The sequence below is a fragment of the Rattus norvegicus genome, chromosome 11, assembly GCF_021556685.1.
Source record: "Rattus norvegicus strain SHRSP/BbbUtx chromosome 11, alternate assembly SHRSP_T2T, whole genome shotgun sequence".
NCBI lineage: Eukaryota > Metazoa > Chordata > Mammalia > Rodentia > Muridae > Rattus > Rattus norvegicus.
In genome coordinates, this window is record NC_141544.1 from 70,044,332 (window position 1) to 70,065,273 (window position 20,942).

General features: G+C 41.3%; 1 protein-coding gene across 10 annotated transcripts in view; it reads right to left on the minus strand.

Annotated features, from left to right (window-relative positions):
• Spice1 (spindle and centriole associated protein 1) overlaps window positions 1–20,942 on the minus strand; it is a 41,777-nt gene that overhangs the window by 2,890 nt on the left and 17,945 nt on the right. For all 10 annotated transcript variants that reach the window (XR_015632677.1, XR_015632678.1, XM_087575842.1 and 7 more), the window contains 8 exons: window positions 14,815–14,954; window positions 14,468–14,602; window positions 13,894–14,159; window positions 11,876–12,007; window positions 8,130–8,280; window positions 7,139–7,363; window positions 4,866–5,377; window positions 2,209–2,392 (listed from right to left, as the gene is read on the minus strand). Coding sequence is in view for 8 of the 10 variants with exons in the window: in XM_087575842.1 (XP_087431968.1) it covers window positions 2,209–2,392; window positions 4,866–5,377; window positions 7,139–7,363; window positions 8,130–8,280; window positions 11,876–12,007; window positions 13,894–14,159; window positions 14,468–14,602; window positions 14,815–14,954 (1,745 nt within the window). In the remaining 2 variants the exon portion in view is untranslated. The remainder of the gene's footprint in view (window positions 1–2,208; window positions 2,393–4,865; window positions 5,378–7,138; window positions 7,364–8,129; window positions 8,281–11,875; window positions 12,008–13,893; window positions 14,160–14,467; window positions 14,603–14,814; window positions 14,955–20,942) is intronic.

Genomic DNA, 20,942 nt, shown 5'->3' on the forward strand with positions numbered 1-20,942 from the left:
GTGAGCTAGCCTTAAAGTTTAATTTTTCAGTCTGATAAATTTATCTCACATGCATTTGTGAAATTGTCAAAGAATAAAAAAAAATAAAAGAGAGCTAGCCTTAAAGTTTAATTTTTCAATTTGACAAAATTAAATAGGGTTTCTTTTACCCTTACAGCTATGGAATCTGATCTTAGGAATGGTTTACAGAATCCTCTATGACTATGATGGATATAAAGTATTTCACTAATAAAAGTCTGTTGATTACTTATCTACTTAGGAAACCCTGAAACTTCACATAATTAGACTTCGCTTTGGCTGTATGAAAGTCCATGTCTCGTGCTATAAATCTGATCAAAACCACATGGCAGGGAAGGTCCTGAGTAGAAGAGACTGACCACTGTTGACCGGCCAAACTGTTGTGTCAAACTGCCTTCTAAGTATCTCTATTTACAGCCCCAGAATAAACGCTACTCTCAGCCTCACTCAGAGCAGCATGGCTCGGCAGGACACGGTGGTGTGCAGACCCTTGGCTGCTCATGGTGCTGAGAATGAGACGGTAAAGTACCCGACTCTCAGAAGGACATGTCTAGCTCCTCCTACAAGGCTCACGGAATACCACGGAAGAGGGGAGAACAAACGGAAGATAGGAAGCAGGGTTGTGTTCTGGGCAGAACAGCCACGACATCAGGAAATCACAGGGCCTGTGTTGCCTGCACTGGGCCTGAACAGTAGCGCAGTAGGGAGCTAGTGGAGCTGCCCCCTCTATTGAACTCCGGGCTAAGGATGGATTCCGGGAGGTGGGCGTGTCACTGTATTTAGTTACATAATGCTGGGAAGCCCACCATCCTTAAAACAAGTTATCAACATGAGAAAGGGACCTGCAGGCAGGGTCTGGCAGGGGTGTAATAGAAAAGAGAAGAGCAGAGAGTGAGAGGAACCAGAACATATTATATTCAAGCATAAAACTGTCAAAGAACAAAGCTAACCATTTTTTTTTAAAATCCCCCCAGTTACCCTATAAAACCATGGCACTGTTTAATTTGTATTATGCCTCGCAGAAGTTACTATAAAATCAAGAGTTCTATTTGGGTGTGTTGAATACTAGATGAGGTAACAGATATAAAGTTAATTTTCAAGCTTACAGAACGTGGCATCACATTCAGTCACAAGATCACGTTAGGCTGCTTCGCGTTATGCTCCCCACTATTTTCAGAACCAGCTGACGCTTTCTTCGGCACTGATTGTGTGCTGTGTGACCCCCAGTTTGGTGCTGGGATATTTAAGACCATACACGGCAGGCACCTTGCAGAGTTCGTGTGTATTTGAACAATTTGCATATTTGAGGCAGAATTTGCCTCCAGCCTTCAGGACTGTGAAGACTCGCAGTGAACTGAGGGAAGCTAGAATAAATACAAAGGAAAGGCTTTGGGGGAGTGCATTACCTGCTACTTTCCAGTAACCCCCAAGAGTCTGTTTTCTTATTCAAAATTTCAAAACATAAATAATTTCCAACAGAGGTGAAAACTCTTACTGGTAGTATATGGTAACAATGGTAACAGACTTCAGCCAGCCATACAGGACGCTCGGGTCCCTGTAAGCACCCTGGCTTTAGCATCTCAGGGATGCCACAATAGGCCTTAGACTGGGCTCCAGTCAATACCTTTGATGTAGCACCACCCTTGAGGGCATAAATGCATTTCTGGCTCAGAGCCAACCTACAGCCACTTCATTTAATCAGCACTGTTTGAACAGGACTACCATGAAAACAAATTTTTCAGTTATAACTCAATTATTTTGTAATATTCTTTATATATTCTTAAATGGAACAAAATCATGTAAATTAAAATGTAAATGTAAACTAAACTGAGTGGAAATGTTTTCCTGGTTTTAAGAGAGCAATTATATGTAATCTGGTGTGATAACGTTTATAGTCTAATTTTGATGCTCAGACTTTATGCAGCATATATCCTAAGTGAGTCACATACTGTAATGAATATTTCACTTGGAGAGTCTCTCTCTAGATGCCAAAGACTGGTGCTAGAACAAGAGACAGCTTACCACCACAACTTCTGCCACTTACTCTCTGACCCAAGCAGCTTCTTCTGGACAAAATTAGGGAACTAGAACACAGAATGCCCTGAGGCTCTTTTGACTTAATATGAACTTTCAAAATGGAGAGAGTAAAACCATACTTCCAAGTTTGTAAGTCATGAATCTGTGACCCACCAGTCCAAGCTCTGAGAGGTGACTCAACAGGTGACACTGGTGACGAGGAAAGGGTCAAACCAACAAGTTTCTGCTGCTCTATCAACTGGAGCAGTTTGCTGCGAGCCTCCATGCTCTGTCGGTTCAGCTCTGCAATCCTCTCCTCCATGCTGCTTGGCATCAGAGACTGAACTGCTGGGAAATTCTTCAGGGGGAAAAAGTATACATTCATCATTAAAAACTTTCATACTAAGTACCAGCAAGCAGCAATTCGTGGTATTTATGAGCCCTGATAAATACACATAAATGAATAAATGAATGAAGGGACAAAATAGTTTACAGATCATTTAATTGAAGAATGAGGGCTAGAGAAACGGCATACTCAAATTCTTCTACTGCTGCATGAACAGTCTAATAGGACAAAGCTGCCCTGTGCCTACATCTCTTACTACTCGCCTCAGCTGAGAGAGAGAGGGGGAGAGAGAGAGAGAGAGAGAGAAAGAGAGAGAGAGAGAATGAGAATGAGAATGCATATGAATATCACAAGAGCAAAGACACGTCTGCCAGTGAGGTGAATGCCATACTCCTATCGATGACAATCGAAGCAGGGACACACTACACAGGGATGGATGCCTCTGAATCTGAAAAGAATGCTTTTAAAACTTTAATCTTCAAACAAGGTTCATGAATTACCTGGCGAAGATTCTTAAAAATACTATTCCTTTGCTTTTAGCTTCAGAGATCTACTAAGAATATCCGTGATTAGAAAGGAGCATAAGATAGTAAAATAGTCTAAATAGAGAGGAAAAGCCCAAACAACACCAAAAAAAAACTACTCCAGATACGATGTAAGCTTAATTTGAAAAGCCCAAGAAAAATGTACTTTCACAATTCATAAATAATTTTGTTTAGTGAAATATATCCCTTTGAGGGAAAAGCCAATCCCTGATAGAAATGACTAATTTGAACTATTGTTTTTCGCTTCTGTTTATTTTTTTAAAGATAAACAAACCAATAAGAGTCAAAGGCTACTTTGTATTTCCAATTAAAATGGAGAGGGGATCTTAAGGCAGCAGGAGCCGACTTCCCTTTCCAGGACAGTCTTGTAGTATTTAGAAAGGGCACATGATGAATATGCAAACACATTTGTGCCTACAAGGCTGCTGCCCACCGCCAATGCTCCTTCCTGTCTTATGCTCTTGAGCTATGATAACAGAGGCGTCTCCCACTGTCACCTCCCACTTGCCTCACCAAAGCACTCAGTCATGATTTGAAAGCTCTTAGGAATGTGGCTATCTCAGAAAACCCTATCCCCAGCTGTCCACATTTTCTAAGACTCTCCACGAACAAAGAAATAAAGGTCTAAGGGATCAGATCAGCCGATAGACTTTACTTATAAATTGTCTTCTTTGACATGGAGAGTTTACAAAAGCTGACCTCACAGGAGCTAGGAGGGGATAAGTGCTTACCAGAGCGGGAAAACAGTACCAGGGAGCAGGGAAGCTTTTCTATCGGGGACTAAGAACAATCAGGGGTTCTATTTGCTTGTTTGTTTTCTTGGTTTTTTATTTGTTCATTTTGAAAAGACAGATTCCCCCACTACAGCCCAGAATGGTCTGGCACTCATTAAAGCAGCCCTGGCTGTCCTCAAACCCATGTCAACCCTGCCTCAGTCTCTTGAGGATTATTAGCCAACATGCCTGGTACTAGTCACACAGGAAAAAAATCCTGCTCTTATGTAAGATCGATGCTCCTCAAAATGTGGCCGGACCAGCAGCTCTGGTATCACGGCGGGACATATTAGAAAGGCACAGGCCAAATCCCACACCTACACAGGCAGGCACTACATTTTAGTAAGATCCTCAGACCATTCATATGCCCGTTAAAGTCTAACTGATTCTTTAAATGTAATTTCTAAAGGAAAACCCATTCTGTGCCCTAGAACTTTAAAAAGTTATCCAAGAGTTAGGACCAACAACTCTTTAATAGGCCACGTTAAGAGTAATTCCTTTTAATTGAAATCTAGTTGTGCAGCAAGCACTCTAGGCCCTCCTAACTCCATGTCACTCATTCCTAGCCTATCCTCAGCCCTCCCGCACATTTTCTCTAATTCTATTTTTCCATGCATTCATGTATTTTTATTCATTTTGCAAAACAAACTAACAGGTAAGTTTTATTTATCTTATAAGGAAGACATGTCAAAGCTATACAGAGTTACTTCTGAAAAGAAATCTCTTTGGATGTGTGTTATAGCTTGAGTATGAAATACACCGGGCTTGCTTGCCAGTGCGTGGGCTTTGGGGAGTGACTGGCTTTAATGAAGGACTGATCTACTGAAGGATCTGTAACGTGATAGTATTATGGGTAGGCAATGACAAGGAGGAGGCAGGGCTTAGCTGAAGAATTTCATTACTTGGGCACATCTTAAAGAGATGTACCTTACCCTCTGACCCTCTGGGCCACCATGAGATAGTGGCCTCTATCACGTGTTCCAGCCACCATGAGAGCCTGCTTGTCTAACCTAAGGGCCAGAACATAGATTCTGCCACATGGAGTAATTCCTCTGAAACCATGAGTGAAAACAAATCGTTAGTCCCTCTGCAGTGCCTTCAGACTGCAGTGACAGGTCTAATCGTCCATCCCTCAGTCCTGCTCAGTCAGTCTCAGCTGGTACTTACTGCAGGCACTTCGCTGGCATTTCCCTGTCTGCTCGGCTCCCGGAGTCCATCGCCGTGCTCTCCCCCTGAGCTGGTAATATTGTTCAGGTGCGCCTTCATGGCTGAATTCTGCAGTGTCAGCTCAGCGATCCGGGCCATTATGTCCTTCCTGTGCATCAGTGCGTCAGCTGTTCCGAGCTGCTGCCCATCTCCAAGCACTGTGGGCTCCTCTGAGAACACGGGGTTTCTCGATTGCTGAGTGCTGGGAGGGGAACTGCAAGGGGGCTGTGACAGGCTAACAAACTGTGGGGGCTGTGACAGGCTAACAAACTGTGGCTGGCTTTTGTTCTCTAAGTCGTCTCCCATGTGAGAGACTCTCCACCTCTGAGTGAAGAGACGGCTTTCCTCACTTGAGTTCTGAATGTCTGGATCAATAGGCAGGTTCTTCTTTTCCCAGGTCTGTTCCTTCTCTATAACTTCCACAGTGGGAGGAATTCGTGGAGCTGGACGAGTCTGAACAGTTCTCCTCAGTACTGTAAGTAAGATTTTAAACAGTCATAGGCATCTTATTTTTCAATAAACAGTGCTATAGTCACAGCACCATGCTGTCACAGTGGTTAGGGAAGTACATGATAAAAGGGTTAGCTGAGAGCCTAAAGTATTCTCAGGAAGGAGTATGTGCAATCACACACAGAAACTTCATATTCCTGAGAACACTTGTTTAATGTACTTTGACACATGTACTCCTACCCACAAACACTGATATATGCCTATAATCACAAGTGAGAAGGAATGATCGTGAATTTAAGGCCAGCCTGGGCTACATAGTGAGACACTGGTGCGTTTTTTTTGGGGGTTTGGGGGTGGGGATGGAATAGTGTAAGGAATAAAAATCTAATATACACAAACATCACAATTAAGGCTTACTTCCTTATTCTAGACATAATTAATAACACCCCAGACTCCTAAGAAATATTAAACTACTGAGTTAGAAAGCTGGAAGAAACATTAAAGTAAAATATTCCACATACTAGGATAAGACAGCTGGGGTCCAGAAGGGGTGTCTTAGCCCCATCCCCGCCACAAGTGAATAAGGAGAGGGCCAACCACCAGCACTTGACTCTGAGCCCAGCACCACCTCCATTTCCACCTCGCTGACCTGACAATGGCCGACAATGGCTGACAATGGCCTATTGGCTGTAGAAACAGCCAAGTACAATTCTAGTAACAAGGATTTGCCACTTTCTTTAACCTCTGGAACCTCGTCAGTTCTTATTGAAAACACATCAAAGTACCAAAATCTGAGGAACTTAAGAGTCCCAATAATAAAACTTAGGTTCTTGTATTCTTCAAGAAAATGTTATTAATTTTTAAAGAAATAAAATCCAGGCAAAATAGGGAAGAAAAATGTATCTTTGAAAAAAGGAGCTAGAAAGCCATCTCAGCAGAATTCACTAGCACACAGGCTGGGGGTCCATTCTGATAGCCCACAGGAGATGAGTGACTCCCCAAAGCTGTCCTTTGACCTCCACATACAAGCCATGACATCCGCATGACTACTTTTCTCTCTCAAAATTAATTAATCAAATTTAAAAAGGCAGAGAGTGATAAAGGAATAAAATTAATGTTGTCCACTGCTGGCCTCCACACACACTCACATGGGTGAGGGAATCCCCTCAACACGCTCACAAATAAAGAAACAAAAATAGTTAAAAATACTGTTTTCAAGGACCAGTGACACACAGTTCCACAGGTTAAAGTACTCGCCACCAAGCCTGATGACCTGCATTTGATACCTGGAACCATGTGGCAGAAGACAAGAATCCACTACCACAAGCTTCCTCTGACCTCCATATGTGTGTCGTGGACATTTGTGCGCGTGCACACACACACACACACACAGACACACAAACACACGCACATGCACACGCACGTTGGTCAGCAGTGGCATGTCTTTGAAGAGTGTACTTTTCAGATCCTTCTCTCTGTCTCTCTGCTGCCATGAGGTGGTCAGCTTGCCTCTGCCTTGCCTTGTTCTATCACCATTCAGAAAGAACACTGAACCCAGGAAAACAAAGTAAGCCCTTCCTCCTTCAAGTTATCTGTGATTCTCAGAGTGATGGCTGGGTGCAGGGGAACTACCCTAAAAAAATACATGTGCATGCATAAGCCTGTATTAATGCATGTATGTGTGTGCATATACACATATATGTACAACTCACCACACACACACACATTTATCATATGAGTGAAGGGGAAAAAACCATATATAAATATAGAAGAAACATGCTCACCGTCCTGCAGAGGAGAGAATTCCGAGTTGCTCTTCTGCCTGGGTGGTGTGAGCATCACGGCTGGCTCAAAAATATGTGTCGGGAAGTTACTGGCCAGATTCAAGTTTTCTGTGGGGGGTGGCCCCTGAGATAGTTTAACAGGCAGCTCTTCCTGTGGGAAGTCAACCATTTCCTCCCCTTTGAGCATCAACGGCATGGAGACATTACTGTTTACCACAGGAGCCCCTGAGAAAGACAAGAGGACATTAACATGAGGAAGGGTGGGCACACACTAACTCCCCAGGCCCCAAGCTACTAGCCTGCTGAGTCAGAAAGCTGGAAGAGACATGAAAGGAGGAAACCCAGCATTTATTCTATTTAATTGTTTATGTGTCCATGTGCCTGTGTGCATGTGTGCGTGTGCGTGTGTATACTACATGCTTTTAGAAGCTCACAGAGGCCAGAAGGCGGCTTCAAATGTCTTGGAACTGGAGTGGCAGGCAGGAGTTATGAGCTACCACAGGGGTACTGAACCTGTGTCTTATGCAAGAATAGTAAGTGTGCCTAACCACGAAGCCATCTGTGCGGCCTCCAGGTATTTATTCTCAAATGCACCTAAGTAGTTATGCATCAACAGTGTGGTGTGCTCTGTGCTATGCAACAGGGTTGCAAGGCTGAGACTTAGGAAGATGTGAACCAGGTTTCATCTGTATAACACTTCTGACTTTCCCCCAGGCAATAATGAGAATTCCTAATAATAATTGTGAAGTACCATAACTCCTGGGTTTCTCACCCTTGAGTAACTAAAGGTTTCTTAGTAGCAAAGTTAACTCCCAAACATTATAGTAACGAGACATTAATAGCAAAGCCCACCAGAAGAGAGTGACCTCATACAGGTTATATTTCAGACTGCCACTCTTCAAATCCACAAGCTCTACCTTCTATGCTTATTACTACCTTAAGAAGATTAGGTAATTTAGTAACAGTCTGGGAATAACGAGACTCCACCTACCTACATTATCCACAAGTCTTCTACCCATAGCTGCCCTTTCTGGTGCTTGACTTTCTTGTCTGGAGTTATTGATCACAGGACAGCTCTTAATGGCATGTGTGAGCGATATAAGCTGCTCATCTGTAGTAACCATGTACTGCTGAAGTCTCGCCTAAAGAAAACCACACATCACTGGTATAACAGACATCAGTCATTATCTCAAGAGTAAGCGCACAGAGATTTGAGTAAGAGTGTGTGTGTGTGTGTGTGTGTGTGTGTGTGTGTGTTTGTGTATGACCATTTTAAATACCTAATCTAAAGCAATGTTATTCATAATTATAAATGCTCTAAAGGAATTGTGATGATGAAATGATTCAATAAACAACTAATTACTGTTACTAAGTACTCTGATATCAAAATTAAGCCTAATTTTTTACAGAGCTTCCAATTTACAAAATGTTTTCACATAGACAATCTCTACTGACTAACTACAATAACAGAGTGATACATTAGGGGGAAACGCAACACATTCACGGGCACTGAAATGGATAAGCTCTAATGTCATAAAAACATATCATTATATACATGAAACAATGCTAAGAGCAAGAGAAAAGCACAGCATTCTATGTGTAATATATTTACAGCTTTCTATGAAAGGGAACTATTTAATGCACACTCAGATTTGTCTATGTATGTGTATACAACTACTAATGTTATATAATTTTCAAATTTCAAATAAATAAAATATCACACCAACTGATTTATTATCTGTCATAACACTGAACATGTTTGGAATTCCATTTTTATATTAAAAGCCAACTTCATTGTCCAGAAGTTTAGATGGATTTGATCTTTTTTTTTATCTTTTCCATACTGTAGATGTAAACGGGTAATATTCAATCAGCAAGTCTGACTATAACCACAAAATGCAGGTCTTTCATAAATACTGGATATGGTTGGTACAGGCATAAAATGGGTAAAGACAGGTAAAGGGGAGAAAGAGGAGGTGTATGTCTGCCAAGACCTTATAACAAGACTAGAGAAGCCAGTAAGACATGCCACAAGTGCTTATAAACGCAGACAACTGAGACAAGTCGGCGTGGTCCAGACGTCAGACATAGCACCGACTGTGAAGTATCAGTGAGCAGAGCACATGAAACAACTTTCTCCCCAAACTTCACTGGATATTCAGACTTCAAACTCAATCTATATAAAGCGCCTCTTGATTCCTTCTACAACATACACAGCAGCTTCATCTTTTAATCCGAATCCCAAACTGCACAATCACCTCTGCACAATCACCTCTGCACAATCACATTCGCACTATTACCTCTGCACAATCACCTCTGCACAATCACATTTACACTATTACCTCTGCACAATCACATTTACACTATTACCTCTGCACAATCACCTCTGCACAATCACATTCGCACTATTACCTCTGCACAATCACATTCGCACTATTACCTCTGCACAATCGCCTCTGCACAATCACATTCACACTATTACCTCTGCACAATCGCCTCTGCACAATCACATTTACACTATTACCTCTGCACAATCACATTTACACTATTACCTCTGCACAATCACATTTACACTATTACCTCTGCACAATCACCTCTGTACAATCACATTCACACTATTACCTCTGCACAATTGCCTCTGCACAATCACCTCTGTACAATTGCCTTTGGCTTTTCCCCTCCCATCATCCTTCACTCCATTTCCAATGGTTTGGTTGACCTTCAAAACACACTCTGCCTTTCTTCACCCCATTTCCCACTTCCGTTCTAGGCTACGCTGCTGTGCCCTATCTGAACCAATCTCACAATGCCTAGATGCAAATGTTCTATCCTCAAACTGTAGTCTGAGACGACAGAGTGGTTTCACAGGGGCACCAGAGAATGGCTTCAATTCTCAAGAGAAAGCAGTGAAGACAGTGTCTGTGTGGCATTAGTCAACTATTCACCGGAGGCAGTTCAGTTTGAAAATGAGATTTCTTGTACTTGGTAGTAGTACATCTCCTCAGGCAAGCATGGCGGCACATGCCTGCAACTCTAGCATGCAAGAAGCTGAGACAGGAGGATCACAAAGCCAAGGCCACATTAAGCTACATTGAGACACCCACTCTCAAACAATAACAAGAAAGACAACCAAAAAGTCAACAAATCTTCTGATGGATGGTTTTCTGGAAGTAGCTATGTTTAAAAATGTAAGTTTTGGGTAGAAACACACTGTGGAATACGAAACAAGGACAGTGATGTCCAATATAACTAACTCTTTAAGTTTAGGATAGTTACACAGACTCAGAAAAGTATACATATCTCACTGATAAATAATTGTAGTCATTTAAGAACAAAGTAAATTTAATGATTTAATTTCTACATATATATTAAGCATTTATAAGCATTAATTAAGTATATTATTGTTCAAACAGCTCCTAGGTGGTTAGAACCAGAGTCAGGAGACACTACATAGTCCAACAAAGGCAACCCTCTCTGCTATAGCCCACACAGCATGGTGCAGTGAAGTATTAGCCGGTAGTAAATACCACAGCAGAGCACAGTGCATGCTGGGTAGCCCAGAAGACCCTCCTAAGACTCTTCTCTTCAAGAATCATGACTCTTCTCTTCAGTGGTTCTCCGTGTCATTTGCCTAATTCTTTAAACTTAGCATGCAAAGAGCCCTATGTGAGGTACTTATCTGATCTTACCTCTGACTGCTCTCTCTCTACTTCACTTCCTCTATACTGGTATCCCAGAGGACTGTGAAGCACCCATTATAGTTCTCCCTCAAGACCTCTGCCCTTACTTTTCCTCTGCCTGTCCTGCTCTTCTAGCAGTCTGCAGGTACACACACTGACAAAGTGATGAATAAGACATTCTATGTTCTCAAGCCTGATGAGGACTCATCATGTGATGAGGACTGACGTACATACATGACTGGCTAGATTCAATGATACAACATTCAAACACATCAAAAATATGCAGGGGGAGATTGCTTAGGGGACTAAGGATATGGCTCAGTCAGCAAAGTGCTTGCCACACAAACATAAGGACCTGAGTTCAAATCCACAGCTCCAATGTAATATGTCAAGTACAGCACATGCTTATAAAGCCAGTGTGGGGACACAGAGACAGGTAGATCCTTGGAGCTCATTGGTCAGAGTCTAGTCAAACTGGCGAGGTCCACATTCACGGAGGGACCCTACCTCAAAATATAAGATGAAGAGTGACTGAGGCTGACACCAACATCAACCTGTCCTCCACACAGACTTGTACACACACTTGAATATGTAGAGTCACATAACACATACAAAGAGAGAAAATAAAGAAGCATGCAAACAGTCAGTGTTCTAGAAAAGATATTATATGCCTTTTTATAGTCACTGAAAACAACCACAGATAGCATGTGAGATCAGTGCAGAAGGGTTCAAAGACTGTTATCCTTTCCTCTAAGACGACAACTGGCTACCACAACACTCCTTCACACTCTGTAAAAGACCACGGTATTGGTGACTAATGAAATGTAGCTCCTGTTATCCCCACTCGACAGCATATTTCTTAGAAAGAGCAAACTTAGCCTCTATATTATATGCAGCTTGAGTTTTGACTATAGAACCCTGGCATAACAAATGTTCATACCACCCTCTGCCGCCGCCAATCAGAGCAGCTAAGCCGTCTGCAGCTCCAGGACAGCCCTGCATGCCTGCAGACATGCTCACCACCAACCATGGAGCCTTAGGGAGAGCATGTGAATACCTGCACGGCACCATTTTCCTCTCTGAGGAGAAGAATTTCAGCTGTCAGCGCATCAATGAGCTCTCGGTGATCACCTAACATCTGTTCCAGCTGCTGCCTTGTCTCTACTTCTTTCCGAAGTTGGGTTTCACTCTACAAAAGACAGAAGAAAAGTAAACTCCCACAGTGGGTCACAGACTGAAAACTACCCTTCTACAAAGGTAAGATAGTTTCAGAGAAACAAGAACCAAGACAATGGTGAGATTTAAAACTTTCATTAGGGGTTGGGGTTTAGCTCAGTGGTAGAGCGCTTGCCTAGCAAGCGCAAGGCCCTGGGTTCAGTCCCCAGCTCCGAAAAAAAGAAAAAAAAAACTTTCATTAGAAGGCTACATTTAATAAAAATGCACTTTTTTTGTCCTTGTCCCATCTTAAAGGACTACTTTTTTTTTTCATTTAAAAAGTGAAGGGCTGCAAATGAATATAGTTTGAATACAAAGCCCATCTCTAGAAAGACACATTGGCATCTGACCATGACAGTAAGCTACATGGAAACAAACAGGTCAGCTACCAGTTAGGAATGAGAATTAGATCCTTCACTCTATACTCTTCTGTATGTTTCCATTTCATGCTGTGTGATATACAATCAAAAATATTTTAATCGATAAAATATAACTTAAAACAAGTGCTATACTGACTATTCCTATTAAATATCATAGCTTTGAAAGTAAGTGAATAGTTAACAAAGCACATCACTGGGCCTGTAACGCTTTCTAAGCACTAGCACACTTTTAAGGACTACAGACTAATGGGAAAAGAATCCTGGGAGGGAGATAGGAGAGGATGGGGTGACAGTAATCAGAATGTGTGTGTGTGTGTGTGTGTGTGTGTGTGTGTGTGTGTGTGTGTGTGTGTGTGCATGTATATGAAATTGTCAAAGAACAAGTTGAATAAAAGATAAAAGGGGAGAAGAAACCCACTAGCTATGATACTATTCATATCATAAAAGACACATGAACAGTAATGTGAAGGGGAAAAAATGAAATAATCACAGAATAGGGGTCTACTGAAAAGACTTTCACATGTCTGACAGTACACAAACCTTTCATTAGAAGGCAGTTTTACAAAAACACCCCCAGATGGCATGTCAATCACAGTGATACAACTACTGCTTAAAGTAAATTTTCTTAACATTTTTGTCATATTTGTTCAACAGATTTAAGTACATAATAAACTGTATGTAGATTTTTAATCTGTGCATGCACATGTGTGTGAGGGTATGCATGCATGTAAACTCCAAGTGCCATTTTCAGAAATAGAGTCAGGTCTCTCACTGACTTGGATTGGAACTTACCAATTAGGCTAGACTGCCTGGCTCCTGAGCCCCAAGGATGCCACCATCTTCAGTCCCCCAGAATGTTTAGGGATTAAACTCAAGTACACATGCTTCCAAACACTGTAGAAACTGGGCTATCTCCCCAGACCCCTAAGTAGACTTTACAGAAAATTAAAATGTCCTACTACTAATTCTATACCACCTAAGGACCGATTAGTATTTATAAGCAAACAATTCTTTATTCTATAAATTATTTTCACAATAAGAAGACAACACCCATTCTACAGAGACCACAGTTTTCCTGCCTATGAAATTTACAGATTACAGGCAAAGCAACTCTCCCAATGGCGCTGACAGAGAGAGGAGCAGCAGCCAGCAGGGAGCGCAACTTAACAAGCTACAGTTAACAGTGCTGTGTAAACCAAGACATCCACCAGCAACACTTGCAACTGGCACAGGATATTACTTTATTTATGGCAGATTTTCTTTACTAAGTACATTTTTCTAAAATTCACAGTAACAGCTATATTTACCTAAGCATATATCTAATGATAGTGAGGAACTACAAGCGTAAATGTTACTAGATACACTAAAACTGAGTAAATAAAACTATTCAAATTTAACTGTCCTTACCTAGAGGTTGCAATAAATTAAGCAAGGAGAAGACAACCCACATATATCTACACCTGAAGAGAGGTTTCCTTACCTCTTTAAGGTACCGAACCAGCCGGCAGAGCGAGCTCACCAGGGACAGAGTGAAGCCTGTGAGTCCCTGACCACCCTGCAGCCCCTTGACCTCACGGCCTGTCCACCGCTCATACTCTTCCATTTCATGTTCCACCTCATGGATCATGTGTTTGAGGACATCCAGGCTGGAATTATTGCTACTTGCTAAGTCTGCAGAGGTTGTGCTGGAGGAGAGCATGTTTTTCTTCTGCTTGGAGAGAGCACGCATATCTTGTTTTCTTTTCACTGACAATGACAAAAGTCATTCTATTTCAAAACCGGGAAAATCACACCTACACATTTACCAAAAAGAGTTTTGATTGTTCACCATTTTTAAAAAGAATTTGCCACAATCTTTATAATGCAAACCTACCAACAGATGAAACAAAGTTTACATTATCTATAGCTAATATATGATTACCCTCTGTGACACATTGTGTGGGGCAGAAAGGGTTTCTTAGCTCCCCCTCAACAAACTCATGTTTAAATACATCCAGCTGGACACGATCTAGAGGCCATGAACAACTCTCTGCGTACAGTGGGAAAGTGTGCACCTTTGCTTAGCAGCGGCTTTGGCTTCCTTGTGTTCAGCACCTGCCCCACATAGCTGGAGTCTACAGGTTCAGCAGACTCCTCAGGCTGAAGCCCAGCCTGGATTCTCTTGACAGCATCTGTTGCATTCAGAGCACCTGGAAAGAAGAACGCAGCAGAAAGCATTTTAAGAGACTAAGCTTTCTCTAAAAACTGTTCCACTAATAGAGTCATAGATTCATCAGGAATTCAGTCCACGGAGAAAGACTCCAAAAGTTAAGTAGCATTTGAAAATGACTGCGTTCGAAACGAACAAGCAAGCAAACCTAAGAAAGTATGCTAGTAGAAATACGGCAAAGGAGCGACTAGCCTTTCTGATCCTCTGCTGAAAGCTCCGAGGACGGAGAGCCTGGAGGAGTTCTTTGTGACTGGGCAGCGATCTTCTGCTGAATATCAGTCCACAGTTGATTGATTAACTCAGAATTTTCTTCCTTTAGCTGGTGAAGAAACCTATAAGTTATGGGACAATTAGAATTAATAGGTGCTATCATTTAAGCCGTCCAACTACTCATGTGTTTGATTTTTTAGCAATTCATAATTAAAAAGCAATGTTACTAACTATCTGACAAGACAATGTGGTGGCTGGATGAGAATGTCCCCCACAGGTGTGTACACTCACATTTTGGTCCCCAGCAAGTGTCTGAGAAGATTGTGGAACCTTTATGAAAGGTGACAAGTCTGTCACTGGGGGTGAGCCTTGAGAGTAAGGCTTTTAGTAGCCCTGTCCCACTTTCTCCTCCTCCTTTGTGCTTCCAGACTGTCAATGCAATGTGACAGGCTGGTCTCCTGCTCCTGCTCCTGCTGCCATGCCTTCACCATGCCTTCCCTGCCACGATGGAATGTACCTCTTCTGCAACTTTAAGTCAAAATAAACCCATTCTTCCTTAGGCTGCTTTTGTCTGAGTATTTTATCATAGCAACAGAATGATGCTAATACAGAAGTCAAAAGGCCCATCTTAGGGAAGAAAGCAGTCCATCTGCCTTCCAGTTTCTATGCCCCACCGTCCCTTACACAAGAGTGTTTGCCTTTGTGCATATAGTCACCCTTCTTTCTCTCTCTAAAGTAATTATTTATCTATGGGTCTGCCCTTGTAGTTTCTCTTCCCTTCAGGAGAGCCAGTTTGCTCATATTAAAGAAAATGTTTTGAACCAGAAATAGGGCCGGAGTCAGAAGAGGAGCCTGGGGACTTAGTGTTGGAAGTCCTTTCATGACAGAGCTTAGCCTTATCCACAAATGTCACTGTCGCTGGCAATGCTGACATTTCACTTCTCACTGAAATTGAGACTTGAGAAGTGGGAAATAGAAAATAGAAACAAGTCTCTACCATCTAATGAATGGATGTGTAAATGTAGTGTTGCTATTCAACGAAATACTATTCAGCCAGAGAAAGGAATGAAACACTGCTGTATATCACAACATGAAAGACCTCAGACACAAGAGACAGCATGTTGCATGATCTCTATATGACATGTCTAAATAGGCAAATCTACAGGGCAGAAAATATATCAGCGGTTAGTCAGTACTAAGAGGGTTGGATGGAAATGGCCTTTCTTTCTGAGGTGATGAACATATCCTAAAATCAATTGAAAATCACCCAAATGTGAATGCATTGAAAAAATACTAAACTATAAAGAGGCTGTGTATCTATGAACTATAAACCAAACTGTTAGAAATTAAATAGGAAATAAATATTCTAATTAAGCCACTCCATAAACCTCTCTTCCAAATAAACTATAAGCAGCATATTAGAACACCATTTGTAAAAAAGTGTATCTAGCAAAAGAGCCATGATATGAGCCTTGCAGAGGTGACAAATGACAAGAAAATACCCCTTGTAACACAACACCAGAAGCTTTAAGTCTAACCTTTAGTAAAAATATCAGAAGAATGCTCTACAAGTTGGAAAAATACACACCACATTCTTATACTTACACTTACATTACCATCGCTAACACCGATGCTTCCAAGAGTCAGGCTACATACAGCCACAAATATAATGCAATACCACTGCAGTAGGCTAAAAGCTGCCGAAAGACATCCACAACCCGATCCCTAGAGTCTATGAATGCAGTCTTACCACATGAAATGGGGATTTTTGCAGAAGTGGACAAGTTAAAGGCCATGAGATAGGGACATGTTCCCAAAGTACTGAGGAGTGCCCTAACTGCAAAATATGTGCATCCATAGAAAGTAAGGGACATCTGATCTACAGGGCGAAAACAGACAGAGACTGGACTGTCATAAGTCACAGACTACAACAGTCCCTACCAAATGCCACCAAAGAAGGAAAGGAAAAACAATAGATTCTCTTCTGGGGTTCTCTCCGAGGGTGAATGGCTCTAAACACACCTGATTTCAGCCTGGTAAAACATAGTTCAGATCTCAAACCTATAGACACAATGAATTTATATTGTCTCAAACTGGCAAGATTTGTTAATTTGTTACAGCATCATCAGAAAACTAATACAGATTATGGCCTGAATAGAATGCTAGTGTAGACACAGTGTGGAAGTAAATGGCTTGGGAGTAAGCCTAGAAGGATTTTTAGGTGAAAGACAGAAGCAGCCTACATGGTCTTAAATGAACTATTGGTAGAAATGTGGACGTCAGCAATTTCTCTGATGAGCACACACCAAGAGGTGAGGTGTTTGTAGAGACCCCAAACTGACTTAAGGAATTCCCATATTATAAGTAGAGAGTTGACAGAAATATGACTGTCAACAGAGCTTCTAGTCTGAGAGTCACGACATTAAGAACATTCTGTTAGACTGGAGGCCAGTCCTGCTTAGGTGGTAGAAATCTTGGTGTAGTTGTATACAAAGTAGAACTTTATAAGTAATGAACCAAGAAGTTTTGCTGAGGAGATAGCAAAGCAGAGTGCTAAGGATACAATGGAAGGAAAGAGAAAAACTGAGGGCTCCAAGTTCAAGCTCTGGCACTGGGAAGAAGAAAAGGGATTGGGACTTGAAATTTTGAGAAATGCTTGGGCCTGCAGACCTCAAAAGATAATTAAATTACCAGACCTGTTCCTAGGAAAGCAAGCTCTGGAGAGAAGCACACCTGTGTTGCCAAGTGTTTGCTAGTTCCGAAGGGCAAGACATAAATTCCTGGATCTCCTCAGTGATCTCAGAAGCCAGAGCAAAAAAGGAGATTATTTAGGAAAGATTCACTAGGACCTCTTGTCTATCGTAAAACACAGACATTCATAAGAACTTTTGAGAGTGTTTTAACAGCAGAAATATAGCTAGTTTAGACTGGTAGGATGGAGTAAAGAATTGGTGACAGATTCCTGTATTCTACAGAGAGGAGTAAGTTGATAAAGCCGCCCAACTATAAACATGAGCTGTCTATCCTCCAGGCAAAAGGATGAATGACCTCAAGACCAGAGCTACAGATGTTTGTACAGATGTAAATCCACTGGCACAGGGGCCAAGGGGAAAGCCTCAGAAATAGTGGGCAGGACTATGGATCCTGAGGGTGAAGATTCAGGCTGGAGATGAGTGTTGCCAGGCTGTGAAACTTAATGGAATTTGTCTAGATTTCAGTCTCTTATAACTCCTGACCACTTTCTTTAGATAATTTTCCTCTTTTAAAACAAGAATGTCTATAACTCTTATCCCAGATATATTCCATCACTATATTCTGAAAGCAGATAACATGTTTTCTCATTTTATATAACTACGTATGAAAAAAAATTCTGTGGTAGAACAGATCATATCCAGCCTTCTTATACCTTATTTAATGATGAGATTAGGGACTCCTTCACTAGAACTGACAGACAGGCATGCTTTTAGAGCAAGAAGTGCTCAACACACAAAAATCCATACATACAATAGTAATATTACAAACAGAAAATTTAAACTCAAATCGTTGAGCTAATGAAGATCCCTCCCCAATAATGCCAAGGAGGGAGTCAGAATAAAGCTGCAACAACATATAAGATGAAATATGCGTACGAAAAAATTCAGAGATACTACACCTGTATGTACATATGGAAAAGTACATATCTACTGCCCAGTAGAAGCTAAAAAACAAAAAAAGGGCATGGGAGCAGTGCATGCTGGTAACCCCAGCACTTGGGACGCTGAGACAAAAGGATCACAAACTGGTGATCCAGGTGGGCTGGGGGGTGAAACTGTCTCAAAAACTAAAGGGCAGAGACAGAGCTCGATGGTGGAGCACTTGAGCTTACTCCAGGCCCTGGGGTCAAACTCAGCACAATAAAGTTTAAAACACTTCTGAAGAAAAGGTTATGAGTGTGTGCACACATGTGTGAACACATTCACTGATTAAGAAATTCTAAAAAAAATAAAATAAAATAAAATAAAAAGAAATTCTAAAAAGTAAATTTTTAAATGAATAAATACCAGGAAAATGATCTATTGAATGCAAGGAAAAAATTCTCTAAGGAAAATCTACCAGAGAAATAAAGACACTAGGTGTCAGTGAAAATTTAATCTCATAAGGTGCATTGAGGCACTTCAAGAAAGCAATACAGGAATGGCAGTGATCAGGGAGATAAAAAAACGCTAGGGCAACAAACGTGACCAGGAAACAGGGTGAGCCTCCTGTCTATAACTAGTCACTGCAGGACACCAGCAGAGCGGATAACACCAGCAATGAGGACAGGGAAGACAGTCCTACAACTTAAAGGACCAACTATGTCCGATAAGGGGAAACCAAGCTGGGCCCTAACTATGGGCCCCTTAAGTCTAAAGGTGGAAAAATAAATGTTGGAGGTGAAAGTAATCAAGTTGTTAGACAAAAATACCGGCACTGTACAAGGCCAACCAAGAGTGAAGAGTGCTGCCAGGAAAGCCAGTCGGTACTTCAAATACAAAAGCCATAGGAAAATGTCGAACTATTATGCAGAGAATGAGAGACCGTATAGCACTCGGACCTAAACAGGGTGTCTTCAACAAATCAGGCTCAGGGAACTCTGCAGAAGAGGAGACAGAAAGAGTGTAAGAGTCAGGGGATAAACAACACCAAGAAAACACGGCTCCCAAGATCCACACGAACCAGGCTTCTGTGAACTCACAAGACTGAGGAGCATGCGCAGGGCCTGCATGGCTCTACACTAGGTCTTCTGTGTGTATGTTACGGCTTCCAGTTTAGTGTTTTGAGTGTGAGAACGAGTGGGTTTCTGATTCTTGTGCCTTCTCTTGGCCTCTTTTCCTTCTGTTTGTTTTGTCTAATTCTAATGTGTCAGGTTTTTCTTTCAAATCTTATTTTATGTGGCATATATTTTATTTTTTAAATTATAGATAATACAGAACATATATTTATAGTATATGTTATAATAATTTTATTATTATCTTTTAGAACCCTGTTTTCCAAGGAAAGATAGAAAGGCAGTAGATCTAGTTGGGAAGGGAGGTAGAGAGGAACTAGGAGGAGTAGAGGGAAGAGAATCCATAATCAGCACACATTACATGAGAAAAATCTCTTCAATAAAAAGGGGGGGAAATGTCTAAAGAATTCAAGGAACATTCCATTCATGAGCCCAACAGCATGGGCTTTAACTAACCAAGATTCAACCAATCATGGAAACATGAAAGGACTGGATGAGCATTTAATAATTATTTCTTGGCTGTAAGATAAAAACAAACAAAGTCATTATATGCAGTAAAGCATACATGCTTTATGTCTGTCAATTAAAAGCTAAGATGCAACTATACTATGGGGAGAAACACCAAACAGTTTGCTTGCACAGTCAGTGTGCAGAGGAAATACGAGAAAACACACAGCTGGCAGCGAAGGTTCAATAGGAACAGTGCTCATCAACCTACAAGATCGTACAAGAGAACTACAATCTTCCTAAATAACAAGACCTTTTAAAGAACAACAGATACACAGAAAAGAGAGTGTGCAACCCTATAACCCTAGCATGCACAGGGCTAAGGCTGAAGCTGACAGTTGTGGCCAACCAGTTCAGTGAGATCAAATCAACCACAGAAAGGAAGAGTGACCACAGCACAAAGACCAGAACCGTGAGCGAACAGACAAAGCTGACATTGAACATGCCAACAGTGTGAACTGCTGTTACAGCAAACCTCACTAATCAGAATTTCCAAATTGACTAGGGAGGTCATATCCACTACACTGAACACAAGGAACACAAATAATGTCAAACAACTGCGAAAGACTAACTATAGAAGACTACTTACAAAAAGCAGAGATAATGCAGACAACCAGAAACAAGAAGCAGAGGTTTTATTCCCCATCTCAGACAAAAGAGATTGAACCAAAAGCCACTAAATATGACCATGGAGATTATGATGCTAAAAGTCATCGATCAAAATAAAGATATAGCATTTATAAATAAACATTCTATAAGCACAGCAGTCACTTTACAAGAAAGTACACATTAAACTTCATTAAGTATATCAAAACAATAAATATGAAGAAAAACAAAAGCACACTAAAACTAGAAG